Consider the following 21,130-nt stretch of genomic DNA (forward strand, 5'->3'; position numbering starts at 1 on the left):
CTAAAAGCACATTTTTTATAACCTTTATTTTTATAAAAATGAGAAAATTTTAAAATGTTACTCCCTCCGTCCCGGATAATTCGGGTCACTTGACCGGGCACGGGTTTTAAGAATTGTAATGAAAAGTGAGTTGAAAAAGTTAGTGGAACGTGAGTCATACCTTTATATATTAGTTTTAAAATAAAATGTAAATATGAATAAGTTAGTGGAATATGAGGTCCACTATCAAAAAAATGGTAAAAGAGAAATGGGACAAATTATGTGGGACGGACCGAAATGGAAAACTGGGACGAATTATCCAGGACGGATGGAGTAGTTTTTGCTATCACTAAAATAGTTATTATTGAAGCAAATACTTAAAATCTCACTATAAATATTACCACTATAAAGTAATCAATTTTTAATTCCGAACTGAAATAGATATAGGGATTACTATTTTCGCGGATGAATAGAATTTTTTTTATAAAAAACATAGAAAAATGAATAAGAACATTTCAATAATATTTGAGTGTTTAGTCTGAAGACTTAACTTAGGGATTACTAAGTTTGCAAATGACGTTTTAAACTTCAGATCTCCACAAACAATATCGTTTGAGACATGAAATAGTAGATTTAGAGTATATAATACTACTAAGACTAAGTACTATACTGGGTAATATACTATTGTTACATTATTCGTCCGAAAACAAACATTACAAAGGATGTATTTTTATCACGAACTTTTTTTTTTCTAAATAAATGTAAACATAGAAGTCCCACAGACATTAACTTTTTGAACTGGATTTGATGTGAGCACTCTATCCCAATTTAGACTGATCCATACAACTATGATTTGTCACAACCCAAATTAAACAAAAATTGATTTTCCAACTACCAATTTGCTCGGCATTTATGAATTGAATTGACAACGACGGTAGTCGGAAACACTATTCTGTGTTTTTTTTTAAATATCCGGAATTTAAGAAAATTGAGGATTATCATATAATGTAGTAGTAAAATTTGGAAACTCGATTAGGTTTGGGAATTTTGATAATTTTAAAACTAAAAACAATTTGAATCATTTGTATGCATGAATTTCGATGATGCAGAGATACAGAGATTATAGAAATAATATGCCATAAAAACATTACGAGAGAAGAAAAGTTTAGCTTGAGTGTGAGATATTAAGATATTAACAAGGATACTTATAGAAAAGATTAGGGAAGAAAAGGCAGAAAAAAAAATGCAAGAAATTAATTAATAGGAAAAGGAAATTTCTTGCCAATTTAATCGTGCAACCGTTACAATACCAATGCAAAGACCCTGTAAAAGTCAAGGGTCGTCAGCTATAATTCTCGAGGGTTTCAGTTTGGCTTTTTTATATTGACGTTTCTATTTAAATACAATATACTATATATATATATAGCAAATTCAATAAGTTGATACGTTCAAGACACTCCTCAATTCGATCTTAAACTCAAGAAAAAATAATTGTGAAATTGGGAACTAGATGAGGACATAATTAGCAATAATAGGTAGCATTAAGGGTGTTTTGTACCTTAAAAACTGTGAGACTTGGAACACAATTTGTTTTTTTTTTCATCAGGATATTGAGGCTTAAAATGCATCAGAAAATGAATGGAAATTGTCTCACATAAAAGATCAAAAAAACACTCAAAATTCGTGTACCACAATTTGAGTACTTTGAAGTAAGACAGTAACTACTAACAAGAAGAATCTAAAACAAGTTCAACTCCATGTAAGAAAGTGTAGAACAAAATGACCATTCAAACAAAATTCTCTTAATCAAACAAACCAAAGCCCATGTCATCATCACTCTCCTCCTTTTCCTCTTCCTGAAAGATTAAAAACACAGCATTAATTAGCACAATAAAAATATTTACACAAAAATGCATAAATTTTGAATGAAGGACCATCAGAAGTAGGATTAAAGAGCAAGCTCATGAATCAAATACATATCAAAACACAATACCACCAATGGATTTAACAATATGGCTCTAACTGCAAGCTCTTCAATACACAAAAATGTCACCAAAAATCCTGATTTTTACTTAGCTTCATAAAACTAACACAAAAAACATACAATATGAATGAAGGACCATCAAAACAAGAATCTACTTCTAATCGTCATAGCTCACTTATGAGCTATATCTCATGAATCAAATCCATATCATAACACAAAACAACCAATGTATTCAATAATATGGTTCTGAAATGCCTCAAGCTCATCAATCCACACACAATTCTGAATGTCATCAAAATTCTTGATTGTTAATTAGCTTCATAAAACTATTTACACCAAAAAACATAAATGAAGGAGCATTCTTGATTTTAATAAGAATCTACTTCTCTAATCTACATAGCACACTTAAGAGCAAGCTCACAAATCAAATCCACATCTAGCACAAAACCACCAACAATTCTAACAATAAGGCTCTAAAATGTCTCAAGCTCGCCAATCCACACACAATTCTGAATGTCACCAAAATTCTTGATTGTTAATTATATTCTATCCGTTTAACATTTATTCCAAGCTTCAATTCACATTGCTAGTATACTAATAAAACATAAACAACTAATTTGAAAAAAAAACAGATGAAATAATACCTTCTTCTTCTCCTCAGCGGCAGGGGCAGCTGCAGCGGCGCCACCAGCCCCGCCTGTTGGAGCAGCCACAGCGACGGCGCCACCTCCACCACCAGCGCCGACGTTCATGATAAGATCCTCCACATTCCTCTTCTCGCAAAGCTTGGCGAAAAGACTCGGCCAGTACGATTCAACAGACAAATTCGCAGCCTTCAGCAAGGTCGAGATTTTCTCCGCCTAAAAAAGGAATTCGATTGAATTAAACACACAAACATCTACGAATACAATAAAAAAAAAAAAAAAAAGGAAAATTGGAAGATGTAAATCAATCAGTGGAAAATTGTTACAGTGATGGGGATTCCATCGTCGTGGAGGACCAAGGCAGCATAGGTGCAAGCGAGCTCTCCAACCGACATCGTTTCCGACGGAGATGAAACAAGAATTAGGGTTTTGCAGATGAATGGATTGCTGCAGCTGATTTAGGTTTAGGAACTGAGATTCGATATATAAATGAGAAATTTCTTTGCGCCGCAGTCCAAATATTATTACCCTTTGCGGTTGGACCCCTGTAAATCAGGCTATTTCACAAACAAACCCCTACCTTGTATAATGATTAATGAATAACCTACATAACTATGTTAAACGAAGACATAAAGGAATTAAATTTTGTATGATTCAATAAAAGCAAACATTTTTATGGGGTATTATATTTCTAGGGCGGACACACATGAAATAAATGTTAGGGAGATTCAATATAGAGAACAGAAAAACGGATATCTGAAAGTCGTGAAAAACACTTTTAAATCAAATCAATTTCGGTGGTTCTACCAAAATTATTTGATCGGATAAAATTCAGAGAATGCAGAACATTCATATGTATTTTCGAGATAATGAACCAGAAGAATTGATCAGATTTTGAAGAAGACGAACCGGTGCAACTGTTGACGAAACAGTGCATCCGTTGGGAATCTTAACTGAAAATAACTGATTTTCAAAAGGTTTCCGAAATTGCAAATTAGTCCTTCGATTTTCAGAAATTATACTTTCGGATGCATTTCTGATACAGCTCGACCCCAGCCAGGGGCTCTGCCCCTTGGACCCCGCTACCCGGGGGCGCTGCCCCCAGACCCCCGTTCATCTGTTTAGGGGCTTCGCCCCTAACATCATAATGAATTCAAATAAGCGTGCACTCCGCACCTCCATACTTAAATGATGTGTCATTATAACAATACTGATCAATCAAGTTAATCCAATTACACTAAAATATCCAACAATCCTCCCCTATTTTAGTGTAATCCTTGATTAACTAAAACAAGTCATCTCAAACATTCAAACTTTTGCATAAATGAAATATCGTAACGATTGAATTCCATATTAGTACATTACACATTCCAAATATTCGAATACCCCGGGTGTCTCTAAGGATTGAAACCTAGGAACTCACATTGAATACACGAAGATAATGTACACAAAAGTTTACATACGAATATGTTCTATCTTGACACTATATTTTACTAGCCTATGTTCTTATCCTTCATAAACACGTCGAAACCAAGTCCCAGTTTCTTGAAGCGGCTAAACTTCATGCTTATATAGGTAGCTCCTTTATTCTTGCACCTACATTTGCAATTTTTCAAAAGAACTATTAAGAATATATACATTCAACCTCCTTAACTTGTACTCCCTCCGTCCACGATTAAGAGTCTCATTTCTAAATGGCGCGGGTTTTAAGAAATGTTAAGAAAAGTGGGTGGAAGAAAGTTAGTGGAATAAGGGTCTCACTTATATATATTAGTTTTAAATGATATGTGAGTGGAATGAGTTAGTGGAATGTGGGGTCTCTTTACCATTTATGGTAATTATGAATCGGGACTCTTATTCGTGGACGGACCAAAATGGAAAAACGGGACTCTTATTCGTGGACGGAGGGAGTAGGTCCGGTCCGAACACATACCTTGGGACGATTTCCAAATGTGTTCCAATCTTCAAATATTAAGTCTTCCACATTGAATTCTGCATCTAGTATCATACTAAATGAGAATTGGGTATCTTAATATCAAAGATTTGTAGTGGACTTTAATCCCATCCCTATAGCCGATTTGTGCACAAGATCTCTACTTAACCCTTTGGTTAAATGATCGGCTAAGTTATCATGAGTTCTTACAAACTCTACAGATATCACATCATCCATAATAAGTTCACGAATTATGCTATGTCTAACACCTAAGTGTCTTGACTTTCCATTATACACTTGACTATATGCCTTAGCCAAGGTAGTTGCACTATCACATCTGATAGATATAGGTGATATCGGTTCAGGCCACAATGGAATTTCATATATTAGATTTCTTAGCCATTCAGCCTCTTTACCAGCTGCTGCTAATGCCACAAACTCTGATTCCATTGTTGAATTCGTGATACACGTTTGTTTCTTTGATGCCCAACATATAGCACCACCTCCAAGACGGAATACCAAACCACTTGTGGAAGAATGATCTTCCATATTGGTGATCCAACTTGCATCCGAATATCCTTCGAGAACAGAAGGAAATCCAGAATAAGTCAACCTATAATCCATGGTTCCTTTTAAGTATTTAAATACTCGATTCATTGCTTGCCAATGGATTAAACTTGGATTATGAGTATATCGACTCAATTTTCCAACTGCAAAGGCTATATCGGGTCTAGTACTAATCATAGCATACATTAGTGATCCATTAGCCTTTGAATATTCAAGCTGATTCACAGCAACTCCTTTATTAGGCACGAGTTTTGCACTAGGATCAAAATGAGTCTTAACTGAAGAACAATCTTTGAAGTTGAACTTTTCCAACACTTTCTCAATATAATGTGATTGAGAAATGGAAATTCCTTGTTCTCCATGTGTGATCTTAATTCCAAGAATCACATCAACCTTCCCATGTCTTTCATTTCAAACTTAGATGACAAAAATTCCTTTGTTTTATCAACTTGATCTTGGTCAGTACCAAAGATCAACATGTCATCCACATATAGGCAAATGATAACCCCTTTACCGGTAGCATCAAATTTGCTATATACACACTTATCTGCTTGGTTTAATACAAAACCATTCGACAACACCACGTCATCAAACTTTTGATGCCATTGCTTGGGGGCTTGCTTTAGTCCATAAAGAGATTTTACCAACTTACAAACCTTATGTTCATTACCAGGCATGACAAAGCCTTCTGGTTGTTTGATATAAATCTCTTCATTTAATTCACCATTCAAGAAGGCAGTCTTAACATCCATTTGGTGAATTACAAGATTATGTATAGCAGCAAGTGCTAACAATAATCTAATTGTGGAAATCCTCGCAACAGGAGCACAGGTATCAAAGTAGTCAATGCCTTCCCTTTGTCTAAAGCCTTGGATAACCAATCTGGCTTTATATTTGTCTATGCTTCCATCCACCTTCATCTTCGTTTTGAAGATCCATTTGCTGTTTAAAGCTTCACAACCGGGTGGTAAATCCGTCAGTATCCAAGTACCATTTTGGATTATAGAATCCATCTCCTCTTGGATTGCCTCTTTCCAAAATGCAGAATCTCTTGAAGCCATAGCTTCTTTGTAGGTCCTTGGATCATCACCAATAGTAAAGCAATATTGATATTGAAAATTAATTTCATTTCTTGATCCTTCAATTAAGTACAATTTGAAATCATTTCCAAAAGACTTAGCTTTTCTTGCTCTACTACTTCTCCTAGCCTCAGGAGGTGTATCCATCACTTTTCCAGTTACATCATCAGAGTTACTAGACCTTGCAATCATGCCTCCAGGTTTAGGTATAGACGTGAATTTATCCTCATTGCCAAATTCAGCATCCCTTGACTCAATAATAGAGTGCACAGATACATAGTCATTGGGTTCTAAGACATAGAACCTATAACAAACATAATTTTATGAATACCCCAGAAACACACAATCTATACCTCTTTGACCTATGGTTTTCATTTTAGGGTCAGTTAGTCTTACCACTGCTCGACAACCCCAAACTCTGAGATAACTCAATTTTGGTGGTTTCTTATGCCAAAGTTCATAAGGGGTTATCTTGTTCCTTTTGTTAGGAACTCTATTCAACAAATAACAGGCTGTTAACATAGCCTCACCCCAAAATCCTTCACTTAGGCCAGAATAACACAACATTGAATTAATCATTTCTTTCAACGTTCTATTCTTTCTTTCAGCTACACCATTTTGTTGTGGTGTATATGGAGCAGTCGTTTGATGTACTATACCAATCGATTCAAAATACGCTGGATCATAATACTCACTTCCCCTATCAGTGCGAAGAGTTTTAATCTTCACACCATGATAAAGCTCTACACTTTCTTTAAAGATTTTAAATTTATCAAGAGCTTCATCTTTGGAATGACAGAGATAGACATGGCAAAATCTAGTAGCATCATCAATAAAAGTAACTACATACTTTTTATTACCAAGTGATGGAGTTGAATGAAAATCACACAAATCACTATGTATAAGTTCTAAAACCTTAGTAACATTATTGACATTCTTATTGAAAGGTTGTCTAGTTATTTTAGTTAACATGCAAGTTTTACACTTTTCATTGTTCAACTCGAATGCTGGTATCAAACTCATTTTCGACATATCTTTCAATCTCTTATAATGTACATGTCCAAGTCTAGTATGCCACAATTCTGATTTACTAACATGATTACTAATACTTGTAGAAGTCATGCAAACAGAATTATTAACACAAGAGACATCTAGATTCAACCTAAACATGCCACATAGATAACCGAAACCAATAAAATTACCATGCCTTGACATAATGTATTTGTCACTTTCTAACACTTGTTTATAACCACAATTATTCAATATAATGCCAGAAACTAGATTCTTACGAATACCAGGTACATATACAACATTTTCTAATACTAAAGAATTTCCAGAAGTAAATACCAGGCTAACAGTTCCTATTCCCTTGATTGGTTCAGTTGCAACGTTGCCCATCTTCAACGAAGATCCATCTTCAATTGGTTTAAAATCCTTGAACCATTGACGATCTTTGCATACATGACATGTTGCACCCGAATCAATCCACCATGACAGATCATCATCCTGCACATAAAATGCTTCGGAGATTATTGATGCATAATAATTCTCAACAGAATGATTATTAGGTAAAGAAAATGAACCTGATTGCTTTTCAGGATCCTTGGATCCACTTGAACCAGCCTCGTTTTTCCCTTTTCCTCCACCCTTTCCAGACTTACAATCCTTCTTGAAGTGTCCGGATTTGCCACACTTCCAGCAAGTCAGTTTAGGCTTTTTATTTCCATCCTTACTGTTATACCCTTGAAACTTCCGTTTCCCTTGAAACTTACGTTTCTCTTTACCAGCCTTTGAGGATTCACCCTCTTCCACCATATTCACAGAAGAACCAACCACGTTTTTAGTATTACTAACAGAACTCTTTTCCATATCACGTATGGACTGTTCAATTTGGAAATCACTTCCAAGTTCGACCAAGTTCAATTCCTCCTTCTTGTGTTTCAGATTATTTTTAAAATCCTTCCAAGAAGGTGGTAGTTTATCAATAATACTAGAAACAGAAATGGATTCATCCATTTTCATATCATATTGGGAAAACAGTCCCAATATCCTCAACAATTCGTTATATTGTTCCATGACAGGCCTCGAATCAACCATTTTATAGTTAATAAAGTTACCAACAAAAAATTTCTTGCTAGAGGCATCTTCTGCCATATATTTGGCTTCGAGGGAATCCCACAATTCCTTAGCAGACTCAACATTTTGATACACATCAAATAGGGAATCAGACATACCGTTTAAGATGTGACCACGCCATGTGGAGTCATCATTCTCCCACTTCATCCGCCTCCTCGTCTGTTCCAGAGTTTTATTTTCAACAGCCTCGGGCATGGGAGTACTCAGAACGTACACCACCTTGAGATTTGTCAGCATGAAATGCATCTTCTTTTGCCAGCGTCTGAAATCCTGGCCAGCAAACTTATCCAACTTCGCGAAACCTTTTGCTCCTTCCTTCATCGTTTCTTTGTTCGACATTATTGATTTGATCTTTGTTAGGGAGATTCAATATAGAGAACAGAAAAACGGATATCTGAAAGTCGTGAAAAACACTTTCAGATCAAATCAATTTCGGTGGTTCTACCAAAGTTATTTGATCGGATAAAATTCAGAGAATGCAGAACATTCATATGTATTTTCGAGATAATGAACCAGAAGAATTGATCAGATTTTGAAGAAGACGAACCGGTGCAGTTGTTGACGAAACAGTGCATCCGTTGGGAATCTTAACTGAAAATAACTGATTTTCAAAAGGTTTCCGAAATTGCAAATTAGTCCTTCGATTTTCAGAAATTATATTTTCGGATGCATTTCTGATGCAGCTCAACCCCAGCCAGGGGCTCTGCCCCTTGGACCCCGCTACCCGGGGGCGCTGCCCCCGGACCCCCGTTCATCTGTTTAGGGGCTTCGCCCCTAACATCATAATGAATTCAAATAAGCGTGCACTCCGCACCTCCATACTTAAATGATGTGTCATTATAACAATACTGATCAATCAAGTTAATCCAATTACACTAAAATATTCAACAATAAATCGGGTAGCCTCAAGTATTGTCGTGTTTGTATTCATACCGTATCGACCCGATAGGTATATGATAATTTCAGGTTAGGTTTTCATATCCCCTTGTTATTTATTATTACTACTAATATTTTTCTTCTTTGTTTTTATATTATGTTATTTTATTAGTGTTCTAATTATATTTTTATTTTTTTATTTTTTATATGGTGTGTCTGTTCATTGACTTCACCGCTAGGACTACCACCATGACATCATCGGGTCATATCTCTCTCGCAACACACTTGATTCGTTTTGTGTCATTACATGTGGTTGTCGTGTCATATAGACACAAATGAGATCGTATGGCTAGCGGGTCATGGATTCATTTCATGTGTGGGGTTGTGTCAATGTAGCCCGATACAGACGAATAAAATCGCATCGCTACAGAATTCGTTGATTTTGTGAGTGGATTGTGTTCATTTTTTAATGTTGTCGATCAAGTTCGTTTTCATAATGAGAATTTCTTTAACAAATCATTTTTAACTTCAGCTTTAATAAGTTGGGTAATTATGAGATCAACCCGAAAATAACACAAGTTATTTGATTTATCAATTACTACTAACATAACTACATGATATCTTTATTTAAAGAAATACTCCATTTAAGTAGTGGTGACCTTCTAGATATCAATTCGATCTACAATGAAGGATTGCTAATATTTACAATGATAAATTTCACAATTAGATAAAGTCAGATATAAAAGGTCTTGTCCGTTCATGAAACTAGTTGTGTATACTAATACTAGTACTACTAGTATATATATTTACTAATTAAAACTTCAGTAACAAGCCCGTCTAGCTCAGTTGGTAGAGCGCAAGGCTCTTAACCTTGTGGTCGTGGGTTCGAGCCCCACGGTGGGCGTGTATTTATTTTAATTTCTTTTGAGAGAGGAGAGATGGTGTGTGATGAATGTGCATTTTTTACTAGTTATTTCTTCTTATTTTGAACCAATCAATATTCAAATGTTCACACTGCTTATGAATTACTCCACTTAGCTGATACTTATTTTCTCCGTCACATCAATCTTTGGTTTTGACACATCAATATAAAGGCAAAACTCACAACTTTATAGTTATGGGCTCTACTTAAGGACTACTAAATAATAGTTGAAATGACTAATCTTATTTAGGGTCTTAAGTTTAATATTGCAATCGACTAGTAAATGATTAATAGTGTTGAGGATCCATGGCCTCACGTTCAAAACTATAATAGAAGTGTCTAATCTAATGTTGTAACTTGTAATTACCACAAAAATCAAATAGTATGTGTAGTGGTTTAGGGGTGTATCATGTGTGGTCTTTAATTCTAATCTTGTAATTGCACACACATAATTATTAGTGTGTGTTGGGATAGCATGGTTAGTGCTTGAGATCAAATATTTCGGACTTGAGTCGACCGTGACATATTTTAATGTTGCAAATATTAACGCGACACAGCTCATTCCATATGACATTTTTCCTCTGAGATTGAGAGTTCGAGTCATGCGTGTATGCACGTGTGCATTGTGACTAAAAAAAATTAAAAGAATTCATCATATAGAAATATATAAATTTAATACAATAAAAAAGTTAACAAAGATTAACTAATCAGCCTTATCATTTTTATTTGAGCCCAATAACAATATCCAAGCCCAATAAGAAGTCTATAAGCCCAAGGAAACACCCTCCCTCTCTCTCTCCTCTTTTCTCTCTCCGCGAAGCGGAAATCTGTATTAGCTGAAGAAAGTTCTCTTCTTGGCTGCATTTTCGGGTTGAATCTGAGTATGTCGACAGCCGCACAAGCTTTTAGCGGCAATCTTAAGGCAGGTCTTCTTTGTATTTCAGTTTTATGGTGTTTTGGTTTGACGATTAATGCACGCACGGTAGCTGTTTGTGGAAATTACTGACTTAAACTGTTTTGAGGAGAAAGTGATATACATTGTGCTCTACTTGAGTAGGAATTTGCTTAAATTAGGTCAGTTTGATAGCTCAAGGCCATGATTTCGCATTCAAGTTTGAAAACGGGGGTTTGATTTAGTCAATAGATTGCTATAAATTTCATAATTAGGATTCTATTTTTGCTTAAATTTGATTTAGCATAGCGAAGTAGGGTTTAAGCTACTTTCAGTGGCGGAGTAGCTGCTGACGAGTTTTCTGGAGTGTGTCTAATAGAATTCTTGAGCTGTTTCTAACATGTGTGTAGAATTCGTGCTAATGAGAAGGCGATCAATTTGTTTTCACAGAAAGCGCTTGCAGGACTGAGACGGATCGAATTGGATGGCCTGAGATGGAGGGTTTTTGATGCAAAGGGGCAGGTTTGATTGATTGATTATCTGTTTTGAGTCGTGTGGTCTTCGTTTCTGAGTTGCTCGGCATAACTGAGCTTTGTCGATGCCAGGTCTTGGGTAGACTAGCATCCCAAATAGCAATTGTGGTTCAGGGAAAGGACAAGCCTACGTATGCTCCCAATCGAGATGATGGGGATATGTGTGTGATTATCAATGCGAAAGATGTGTGTGTTACGGGAAGGAAGATGACTGACAAGTTTTATCGGTGGCATACAGGGCAAGTTCAACTTTTTAAATATCTGTCTCGCTTCAATGGTGTGATGGTTGGTGATTGCTGTATTAATTGATTGCGCTGATGCTATCTCGTTCTTTAACTCTATTGCTTCGGTGCAAATTTTGTTTTTGTGGCGTAGAAATGGTTGTGCCTGCTTATATATTGTTGAGATGGCTTTGATAGGTACATAGGCCACCTGAAGGAGAGGAGTTTGAAGGATCAGATGGCGAAGGATCCCACTGAAGTTATCCGCAAAGCTATCATGCGAATGCTTCCTAGGAACAAATTGCGTGATGTGAGTCTGTCAGTTTCTTAGATACAACTTCGTTTGTTAATGCATTTGTTATAATTGCTAGTTTTTTGCCATTGGATAATATTCCTCTTTGAAACTAAGGGGCTTTCACTACTCTGAAATTAATTTAATGTCCTAAAAAATTTCAGATTACAAGTTAGACTATGAAATTATTCTCTAAAATGTCGAACTCCTGAGTTATGTTACGTTTGAACGATTTGAATGCTTCCTAGGAACAAACTGCCTGTTGAAGGTCTTTTTCTTCGATATACAACTTCTTTTGTCAATGCATCGTTATCATTGCTATTTATTGTCTTTAGGTCATTCGAAGCTAGTTAATTTAATGTCCAGAAAATTTTAGATAACGAGTTAGGCTATGAAACTCTGAAAAGTCAAACTTCTGAGTTATGATATGTTTTGAACAATGTGAGCCTGTCCATCTCTCTCTCTGGTAAGCTAATATATTTTGCAATTCCAGTCAAAATTAAGAGTTAAATCATCAAGAAGTGACTACTATGTTTTTAGTTTTCTTGCAAATTCTGTAAATAAATGACATGTAGCTCGATAACTTGCAAATCAGCATACAGGTTTTATGAACTTCTTAGATTCGGTGTTGTGACATAGCATGCATGACTAATGGTGTTGATACTGTGATATGTTATAAATGTAGTTTAGGTAAACTTCTATTCATGCCTTCTCATCCTAACTATCATTCTCTGCTGCACTGCAATCGCTCGTTCCAGAATCATTTAGTTAGTCTTTAATGTCTGATGTCTATGTAAGTTCATCTAGCTAAACATTAGTGTTGGACTTCTTCAGGATAGAGACAGAAAATTGAGGATATTTGCTGGCAGTGAGCACCCTTTTGGTGATAGGGCTATCGAACCTTATGTGATGCCGCCTAGACAAGTGCGTGAAATGCGCCCCCGTGCAAGACGTGCTATGATTCGAGCTCAAAAGAAAGCTGAGGAACAAGCACAGGGTACTTCAAACACCAAAAAAGGCAAGAAGAGAGACAAGCCTGAAGCAGAAATTAGCGCATGATGGCCCGAGCTTTGTTTGTCTGCTGACACAATTCTGATGATCGGAATCGCATGTGTGCTGGTATACTTGATCAATATGATGTTACTTCATCGTTTTCCTTAGGGATTTAGTTTTGATTAGAGGAAACTTTGAATGAAATTCAGGAAATTATATTTGATTTGGTTTTCTTTTTGAAACTCTTCGGTTCTTTGCTTAGAAATAATGCTTAGAAAACCAAATATTTTCGATTCCTATATCTGCTTCTTCAAGAGTATTAGTAGTATTAAAAAGTTTTTACGCAATAAAAATAATTGTATTAAAGGATTAACCAAATTCAAAGTTCACGCCACAGAAAAACTCTGAATTTTTCCCTGCTTGGCTTGCGTTAATTTTAATTTGAAGTAATAAAGTTTTTCTTTCCTCTTTGAAAAAGAAAACTTGCTTGAGCTCTCAAGCTCTAAGGAAAAGTCACTACTATTTTTAATAATGTGAATAAAAATAATTGTTTTTATAAATAAAATAGATTATTCTTCATTATATTGTGTTTTATAAACAAAATTTTTACCATCTAATTTCTAAAAATGACTCTTAGAAAAGTATAACTCCTTATGTTTTTTAATATTCGTTTCGTCCCATAATAAGAGTCACATTTTTCTATTTCGGTCTGTCCTACGATAAGAGTCACATTTCACTTTTCTCATATCCACTAACTCAACTCACTCACATTTTACTATAAAATTAATACTCCCTTCGTCCGTGAATAAGAGTCCCCTTTATTTTCGGCACGGGTTTTAAGAAATGTTATGAAAAGTGATGGAAAAAAGTTAGTGGAATAGGAGTCCCACTTGTATATATTAATTTTAAATGAAATGTGAGTGAAATGAGTTAGTGGAAGGTTGGACCCTATTACCATTTATGGTAAAAGTGAACCGGAATTCTTATTCATGGACGGACTAAAATGGAAACGGGACTCCTATTCGCGGACGGAGGGAGTATAAAAAAGTGGATTTCACGTTCCACTTATTTTTCTAACCTACTACTATTATTTATAGTCTTAAAATTTATGCTTGCACCAAATGTAACTTCTATTATGGAAAGGAGGGAGCACTAACTCAGAACTAAAATGGGGTGGCTCAACTTAAAAATAAATAACACATGGGTAACTCAAACCGGCCCAATAAACCCAGCGTAAACCAGAAAAGAGCCCAACTCAATTTTATGGTGTATTCCCAATATTAATTTTTAAAATATAATTATAATAATATTATTATTCTTATTATAATACTAATATAATAGTAGTAGTAATAATCATCATCGCCCAAACCGAGAGAGAAACTAATTAGTTACATAAATCAAGGGGGAAGAAGATTTGAGCTGATGAATCTCAACATGAACTCAGTAGAATCGCTGGTTGCTCAAATCCAAGGCCTCTCCGCCAACATCGGCGACTTAACTCAGCTTCGCAACTACTTGAAGCAGTGCGATGATTTGCTCCGCACCGAGTCCACTCGCCTTGCTCCTCTGCTCACCGAACTCGACCCTTCCGTTCACTCTCTCGGCTATCTCTACATCCTGTGAGCATTTCTACCCTAATTGCACTCGTATATACGGCAACACCTTCAATTGCGTAATATTCAAATTTGTTGAGAATTCCGTGGAATTTATGAGCTAGGGTTTGTATTTGTCGGTGGAGATTTCATATTCTTTTCTCTGATCGCGTGATTGATAGGATGAATTTTGGCTTTGTTTATTGCGTTATACGTTCAATTGTTTGTGGATGAGTTATTTGTTGAGAATCGGTTTCTAGTTTCCACTAGCTGTTTGGTTTATCAGTATGTTAAGCTGGTAGAATTGAATAAGGAATTTCTAATTGTCTAATCGTGTTATTATTTGAAGAAATTTTGTCTTTGTTTATTGCGCATAACGTTCCATTGCTTCGTGCACTGATTATTTCCTCAGAGTCGGTTTTCTAATTTCTCTACTGGCTGTTTGGTTTATCAGTGTGTTAAGCTTGTAGAATGAATTAAGGAATTACTATAGAGGTAAGTTGTGTCTATTGTTTAATTTGATATTTTTTCCTTTAACTTATTTTGTATTAGGGAGGCCTGCACATCTGGTACAATATCAAAAGATCAAGCGAATGAGCTCGTGCTTTCTGTAGCCAGGTTCATCAACGTGTGTGCTGCAGATCAAATCCGTTTGGCGCCTGAGAAATGTAGCCTTTTTTTTGTGTAGAATATATTTCAATGTTTTCTTACTGATTTTTTGAGAGTTTTGGTGGCTTCTTGACTTGCAGTTATATCTATCTGTAAAAGGTTAAAGGAACAAGTCGTGTTTCTTGAAGATCCCATGCGTGGTGTGGCTCCATTGCTGACTTCCATACGCAAGCTTCAGTCATCAACCGAACAGCTGACAACTTTACATCCTGACTTTCTGCTTCTATGTTTGATGTCGAAGTGCTATAAAACTGGTCTTTCTGTCTTGGAAGATGATGTGTTTGAGGTTGATCAACCTCGTGATCTGTTTCTATATTGTTATTATGGGTAGGTTGTCACCTTTTGTTTGTTTTTCTTGTTTTATAAAGCTATATTGACATAAGCTTACTGATACATCATTTGATTTTTGGGACAATTAGGGGTATGATTTGCATAGGACAAAAGAAGTTTCGCAAAGCCTTGGAGCTCTTACACAACGTATGTATATTTTGATAATTATTACTTAGATTCTTATATATAACATATATACTAGTGTTGTAACACTGCCCTTAACTATGTTTTTTTAGGTTGTAACTGCACCTATGTCCATTATTAGTGCCATAGCAGTTGAAGCATACAAAAAATATATTCTAGTTTCTCTCATTCATCTTGGACAGGTATGTATGAAGCATGATGTAAATTATACTTGTACCTTTGTTTTTATGCATATTTGTTATTTTTATTTTGTTTTGTGCAACTGTATTCGGGAAAATACACTTTGCTACTGAAACTATGATAATTGTTTTTATCTTTGCTTTCATAACCTTTTTTTTTGTTACAATTTGCAACCTGAGTTTCCGTTTTAGTTTAAAATATCCGGTTTTTAAAGTATAGAAAGTACTATCACATTCTCAATAATCAGCATGGGGACTATTTTGATGAATCTTTCTTGTAATAGATTACCCTTCAGTCTAGCACTTGATTTTTTTTCAAGTGCCTTATTTGAAAAGCCATCTCTGGCAGCATAATTGTTTTCAGCCTGTGATATTCTTACACTTATTCACATGTATGCATTTGATCTTGATGTCAGTTTGCTACTAGTTTTCCCAAGTATACTTCATCAGCCGCTCAAAGGAATCTGAAGAATTTCTCTCAGGTATTTTTCAGAAAATCAGCTATACCTTACTACTAGGGCATCAGATGTTGTGTTCATTTAGTGTTTGCTGCCCTTTACTTGGTTAAAAGCATTTTAGTTTATTACTGCAACTGCATTCACATTCATGTTTCTGAAACTATTTACAAACATACTTTTCTGGGTTTGATAAACTTGGAATGTTCTGCAGTCAAGGATTACTACATGACTTATGTAGAAAAGAGAAAATGATTACTACAGTACATGACACCAATGCTTATTAAAGCCAACACAATGCAGTTATCTGACCTAATGAGTAATTCGTTGACTTAGAATTTGAACCGACTAGCAGTATAGCAAAAATCAGTTATGCTCCAGCTTGTCGTGATAGGTTGCTTCATGTATGTCTGGATCTGGCTTTATCAACTTTCTCCAAGCAATGGGAGGGACTCTGGGGTTTTTGTAACTGGAGCTTTATATGGTCAATTTTATTTTCCATTCTCTGTTATTGCTTCATTCTTCTGAGCTCTTTCTCAATAACATATGTTCCTTGTGCCTTTTTCATGTTAGTTTTCCCGCTTACTTTTAGTTGTTAAATTCACTCATTTGTGTGATTTTGTTTATGAGCAGCCTTACCTTGAGTTGGTAAATAGCTATAGTACCGGCAAAGTATCAGAGGTTGAGAATTATGTGCAGATAAACAAGGACAAGTTTGAAAGCGTAAGCCTTTTTCATTGCATTTAAATTCATAATCGCATCGAAGTTCTTCACTCTGGTGCTTCGATTCTGAGTCTGATGCAAGATTTTTTTCAACTTCCAGGACAATAATCTTGGGTTGGTGAAGCAAGTCGTGTCATCCATGTATAAACGCAATATTCAGAGGTTGACTCAGACATACCTAACTCTCTCCCTCCAAGACATAGCGAACACAGTTCAACTGAATAGCGCAAAAGAGGCTGAGATGCATGTTCTTCAAATGGTAAGTTTTAAGCAGGACTTACTCACGTTGCTTGAATTAGCCCCGAAACTTATTGGCTTGATCTGATGTTATTATTCATCTCCGGGAATAGATTCAAGAAGGTGACATTTATGCTACAATCAACCAGAAGGATGGAATGGTTAGATTCCTCGAGGACCCCGAGCAATACAAAACCTGTGAGATGATTGAACGCCTCGACTTCTCAATCCAGAGGTACGAATGTTATTATAAAATCATGTAGCAAGAAAGTATAAACCGATAGCATGTGAATGCTGCACATTTGCGTAGGAAGTGTATCAGATAAACGGTTCCATATCCTAGATCGTAGGACATGACTGAATTGGTAAAACTCTGTTTCAGGATTATGATGCTCTCGAAGAAAGTAACGACCATGAATGAGGTTATGTCATGCGACCCGTCTTACCTTGGAAAGGTATGTTTTCGGTTCTTCCTATGTCGTACGAGACCAAACTGCATCTGCTTATTTGGCAGTTTTGCCTATTCAGGTTGGGAGGGAGCGGCAGAGATTTGATTACGACGATTTCGACACCGTTCCTTCTAAATTCAACCTATGAGGAAGGTGAAAAGGAAAAACATGGCGCTTCAAATGACTTGTGAGTTTTGAATTAGTAGAAAATTTTCATTTTATTATGGTAGAAGCTGGGATTAGGAATGAGTCTTTTTGAAAACGTTGGCCCCACACAACCTTATCTATTATTCATCACATCTCTTTCACTATTCTTGGTATCATGTCCTATTTTCAATTATTTCATATAATTTGTAATGATGAATATTTATATATTTTTCGTAAATTTGTGTGAATTATAAAAAAAATATGAAGTTTATTAAAACTAAAAAATTAAGTACAAAAATAAACTAATAAAAAAACCTAGAAGTGGGGTATATATATGGGAATAATGTTTTTAAGAGATTTATGAATCATTGCATATGTATTTGCGGACTATTTCTAATTAATACTCAAATACTTATACTTAATTGTCTAGTTTTAATAATTTATAATTAAAATCTAAAATTCGGAATTTTATTGTAAAAAAATTTAAACCTAAACAAATCTTAAGAGACCTTGTACACTCTGACTGGTTGGTTAGCATCATTAAAGAAATTAAGTTGTAGTGATAATCAATGAGTGGTCTCACTAGATTTTCAATCAATTTAAAAAATCAAAATCACCAAATATCTGCCAAGACTTTAACGGTACTTTTAAAGATGATTCATTTTTTGGACGGTACGAGATTTTATGCAGTTTTTTCAATTTTAATAATAAGTCATCTTGATTGAGACATTAAAAAAAAGTGGAGACATTAAAAAAAAGTGGGTAAACGAAAGAAGTAATACATAAAAATAAAATTCATGATTAAAAAAAATAATAATTCTAAAATCTGATACAGGCTGGTGGAAGTGAAAAACATGTGTGTCTAAATAAGTGCAGTATGTATTCGGCGGGCCCACATTGCATATTTAGTCCGACAAAACGTCATCCAACCATTCACGTGGCTTAAATCCAAGCATTCTAATTCGCCACGCGTCTATTTCAAATTCCATAAATCAAAGTGGTTGGGACAGGACAGATGTCCGACTTCGAGCTGGTCAATTGTACTCACCCAATCAAATGCTTTCTTTCATTTCACTTGAGATATGCCTCCACTCCCGTGGGCCCAATCATCTAAAATTCATCAAGATGTGTACGGACAGAGCCATAGATCAGATGACTTCTAAAAATAGTTTTGACGATGAAATGAGATTGTAATGCTCAATTAGAAGAAAAAACTTAAATAATTAAAGCAATGGTAGTTAAATGTGTGAATCACATACTCACATTAGTAGGGGTAATATGTTGTAGTAAAACATTATCAAAAATAGAACTGGAGATGAATTAAAACAAAAAACCCTCCATCCTTAGTGAGATCTATTTCTATTTTAACATACGTATTAAGGTAGTTATGCGTAATGATTCAAATAAAAAGTAGTAGTACTCCCCCGTCTCATTTTAGGAGTTTCATTTGAGTTAGACACAGAATTTAAAGAAATGTAAAGAAAATTTGGTGAGAAAAGATAGTGAAATGTGAGTAGAATGTTAGTGAAATGTGAAGCCTATAATAATATTTATGAGATATTCTAACTGGGACTTCTAAAGTGTGATAAAAAAATGATAAATCGGAATTGCTAAAGTGGGACGGAAAGAGTAATATTTAAAATAGGAAAAGAATAAAATAGAAAATAGAAAGAAAGTAAAGTAGAATAAAGTAAGATAGAAACTAAAGTAAAAGAGATATGAGAATAAAGTATGAGAGAAGTGAGTTTACTTATTTCAAAAAATTTTACATCACTAACATCACTTAAGCTATGATATCTTAAAAATAAATAGACTCACTTGCTCACTTAAATTGAGATGGAGTGAATAATAATTTCACAGTTCCACATAATAAAATTAGTTTGCGCTGAGTGAACAAAATATGAAAAAACCTAAAACAACATCGTTTAATTATTCATTTAATGAAAAGTTGAAAAATAATATCAAGCTTTTTTGTATTTTATCCTTATCGTGAATGCAAATTCCTTTTGGTTTAACTTTTGTGATTATAAAATGCCCATGATTAGTGGGTTTGTAACCAAATTTAGATTAAAATTCTAATGTGGGCACACTTTGTTCTTTCTACTCCACCAATAAATATACGCTATAGAACCACAACAAATCACAATCTTGTTCTTTGCCCTAATACTAAACTACTTTCCCCATCCGTGGTCATCTCACTTCATTATGTACAAAAAATTAAGCTTGTAATGGACAAAAGAATCACTACCAAATTTTAGGTTTTTCTCAATATTCTTGTTTATGATACACATAAGATATTCACTGACATATTTCTAAAAAAAAACTTATAATTTTATTTTATTTTATTTTATAGTATTTTATTATTTTTCCACTTAAACATAGTATAAATTAACAAGCACTACATGAAATCCTACACCTAACAAGAATGTATCGCTTTGAGAGCTTCAACACAAATATATACTCCTTCTATCCGAAGGCATGCGATGCATATTTCGAACTACAAACAAAAAACTAAGGGAAATGGTTCCTATTTCAACATAAATTAACTTTTACTATCTCTATTCTAGCTAGATTCTTTCTCGTACTCCTTCTGTCCCATTGAAGATGACCCACTTTCCTTTTTAGTTTATCTCAATCAAAATTAACTTATTACTACAAATGGAAACACTTTTCTCTCTACCTTATTCCCTCTCTTTTATTTTATTCTCTTCACTTCACTCACAAAATAAAGTTAAATAAATTTTCGTGCCGCCTAAGGAAGAGGTCATCTTACCTGTGGCGGAGGGAGTACTTTATTTCCTTGTCTATTTCTTACTCTACTTTATTATCTTCGTAGTTAATTCGCTAAACACCGCTTTCATACATAATTGTCAAGGTAAAATAAAATGCATCACTTAAATCCGAACAAAAGTGTACAATTTTATAGCTTATTCTAACTAAATTCAAGGTGAATAATCCCCTACTGCCATTTTGCATCTCCCCTCTCTCAAAAAAGCGAGTGAGTCTTCACTTCACTTGTGATGCGTGTGACTACGCTACACGAAGAAGCTCTCTCTCTCTCTCTCTCTCTCTCTCTCTATATATATATATATATATATATATATCTCCACACGTGTCCCTCCGCCTATAGTTATACATATAATATACACACAAA

The 21,130-nt window shown here is 34.9% G+C and overlaps 3 protein-coding genes and 1 non-coding gene across 4 annotated transcripts; 3 read left to right on the forward strand and 1 right to left on the reverse strand.

Moving 5' to 3' along the window:
* Positions 1–1,614: 1,614 nt before the first annotated feature.
* LOC125210971 (large ribosomal subunit protein P1y-like) lies at positions 1,615–3,092 on the reverse strand. Its single transcript, XM_048110633.2, has 3 exons — positions 2,934–3,092; positions 2,608–2,823; positions 1,615–1,835 (listed from the first exon to the last, which is right to left on the reverse strand). Exons 1-3 carry the CDS (start codon positions 3,000–3,002, stop codon positions 1,782–1,784), a joined length of 339 nt encoding a protein of 112 aa, XP_047966590.1. The 5' UTR covers positions 3,003–3,092; the 3' UTR covers positions 1,615–1,781.
* A 6,937-nt stretch (positions 3,093–10,029) lies between these two features.
* Positions 10,030–10,102, forward strand: TRNAK-CUU (transfer RNA lysine (anticodon CUU)). Its single transcript has one exon. It is a non-coding gene; the product is annotated as a tRNA-Lys (tRNA).
* A 798-nt stretch (positions 10,103–10,900) lies between these two features.
* Positions 10,901–13,293, forward strand: LOC148930749 (uncharacterized). The gene is made up of 5 exons (XM_089067505.1): positions 10,901–11,046; positions 11,467–11,534; positions 11,618–11,784; positions 11,965–12,076; positions 12,893–13,293. The coding sequence occupies exons 1-5, from the start codon at positions 11,004–11,006 to the stop codon at positions 13,115–13,117; spliced, it is 615 nt and encodes a 204-aa protein (XP_088923631.1). The 5' UTR covers positions 10,901–11,003; the 3' UTR covers positions 13,118–13,293.
* A 1,113-nt stretch (positions 13,294–14,406) lies between these two features.
* On the forward strand, positions 14,407–18,140 carry LOC125210457 (COP9 signalosome complex subunit 3). Its single transcript, XM_048110011.2, has 11 exons — positions 14,407–14,670; positions 15,196–15,311; positions 15,393–15,639; positions 15,732–15,789; positions 15,879–15,968; positions 16,382–16,447; positions 17,054–17,143; positions 17,244–17,402; positions 17,494–17,615; positions 17,763–17,835; positions 17,909–18,140. The coding sequence occupies exons 1-11, from the start codon at positions 14,474–14,476 to the stop codon at positions 17,975–17,977; spliced, it is 1,287 nt and encodes a 428-aa protein (XP_047965968.2). The 5' UTR covers positions 14,407–14,473; the 3' UTR covers positions 17,978–18,140.
* The last annotated feature ends 2,990 nt before the right edge of the window (positions 18,141–21,130 follow it).

The sequence above is a fragment of the Salvia hispanica genome, chromosome 3 (genome assembly GCF_029641045.1).
Source record: "Salvia hispanica isolate PSC_SH4W2 chromosome 3, Shi_PSC_v1, whole genome shotgun sequence".
Classification (NCBI taxonomy): Eukaryota; Viridiplantae; Streptophyta; class Magnoliopsida; order Lamiales; family Lamiaceae; genus Salvia; species Salvia hispanica.

Coding starts and splice junctions, on each gene's coding strand:
- LOC125210971 (XM_048110633.2), bottom strand. CDS start 3,002: ATGTCGGTTGGAGAGCTCGCTTGCACCTATGCTGCCTTGGTCCTCCAC. Junction 2,824..2,933: donor ACGATGGAATCCCCATCACT/GTAACAATTTTC, acceptor TTCCTTTTTTAG/GCGGAGAAAATCTCGACCTT. Junction 1,836..2,607: donor CCGCTGAGGAGAAGAAGAAG/GTATTATTTCAT, acceptor TTAATCTTTCAG/GAAGAGGAAAAGGAGGAGAG.
- LOC148930749 (XM_089067505.1), top strand. CDS start 11,004: ATGTCGACAGCCGCACAAGCTTTTAGCGGCAATCTTAAGGCAG. Junction 11,047..11,466: donor TAGCGGCAATCTTAAGGCAG/GTCTTCTTTGTA, acceptor TTTCACAGAAAG/CGCTTGCAGGACTGAGACGG. Junction 12,077..12,892: donor CTAGGAACAAATTGCGTGAT/GTGAGTCTGTCA, acceptor GGACTTCTTCAG/GATAGAGACAGAAAATTGAG.
- LOC125210457 (XM_048110011.2), top strand. CDS start 14,474: ATGAATCTCAACATGAACTCAGTAGAATCGCTGGTTGCTCAAATCCAA. Junction 15,640..15,731: donor TTTCTATATTGTTATTATGG/GTAGGTTGTCAC, acceptor TGGGACAATTAG/GGGTATGATTTGCATAGGAC. Junction 15,790..15,878: donor CCTTGGAGCTCTTACACAAC/GTATGTATATTT, acceptor ATGTTTTTTTAG/GTTGTAACTGCACCTATGTC.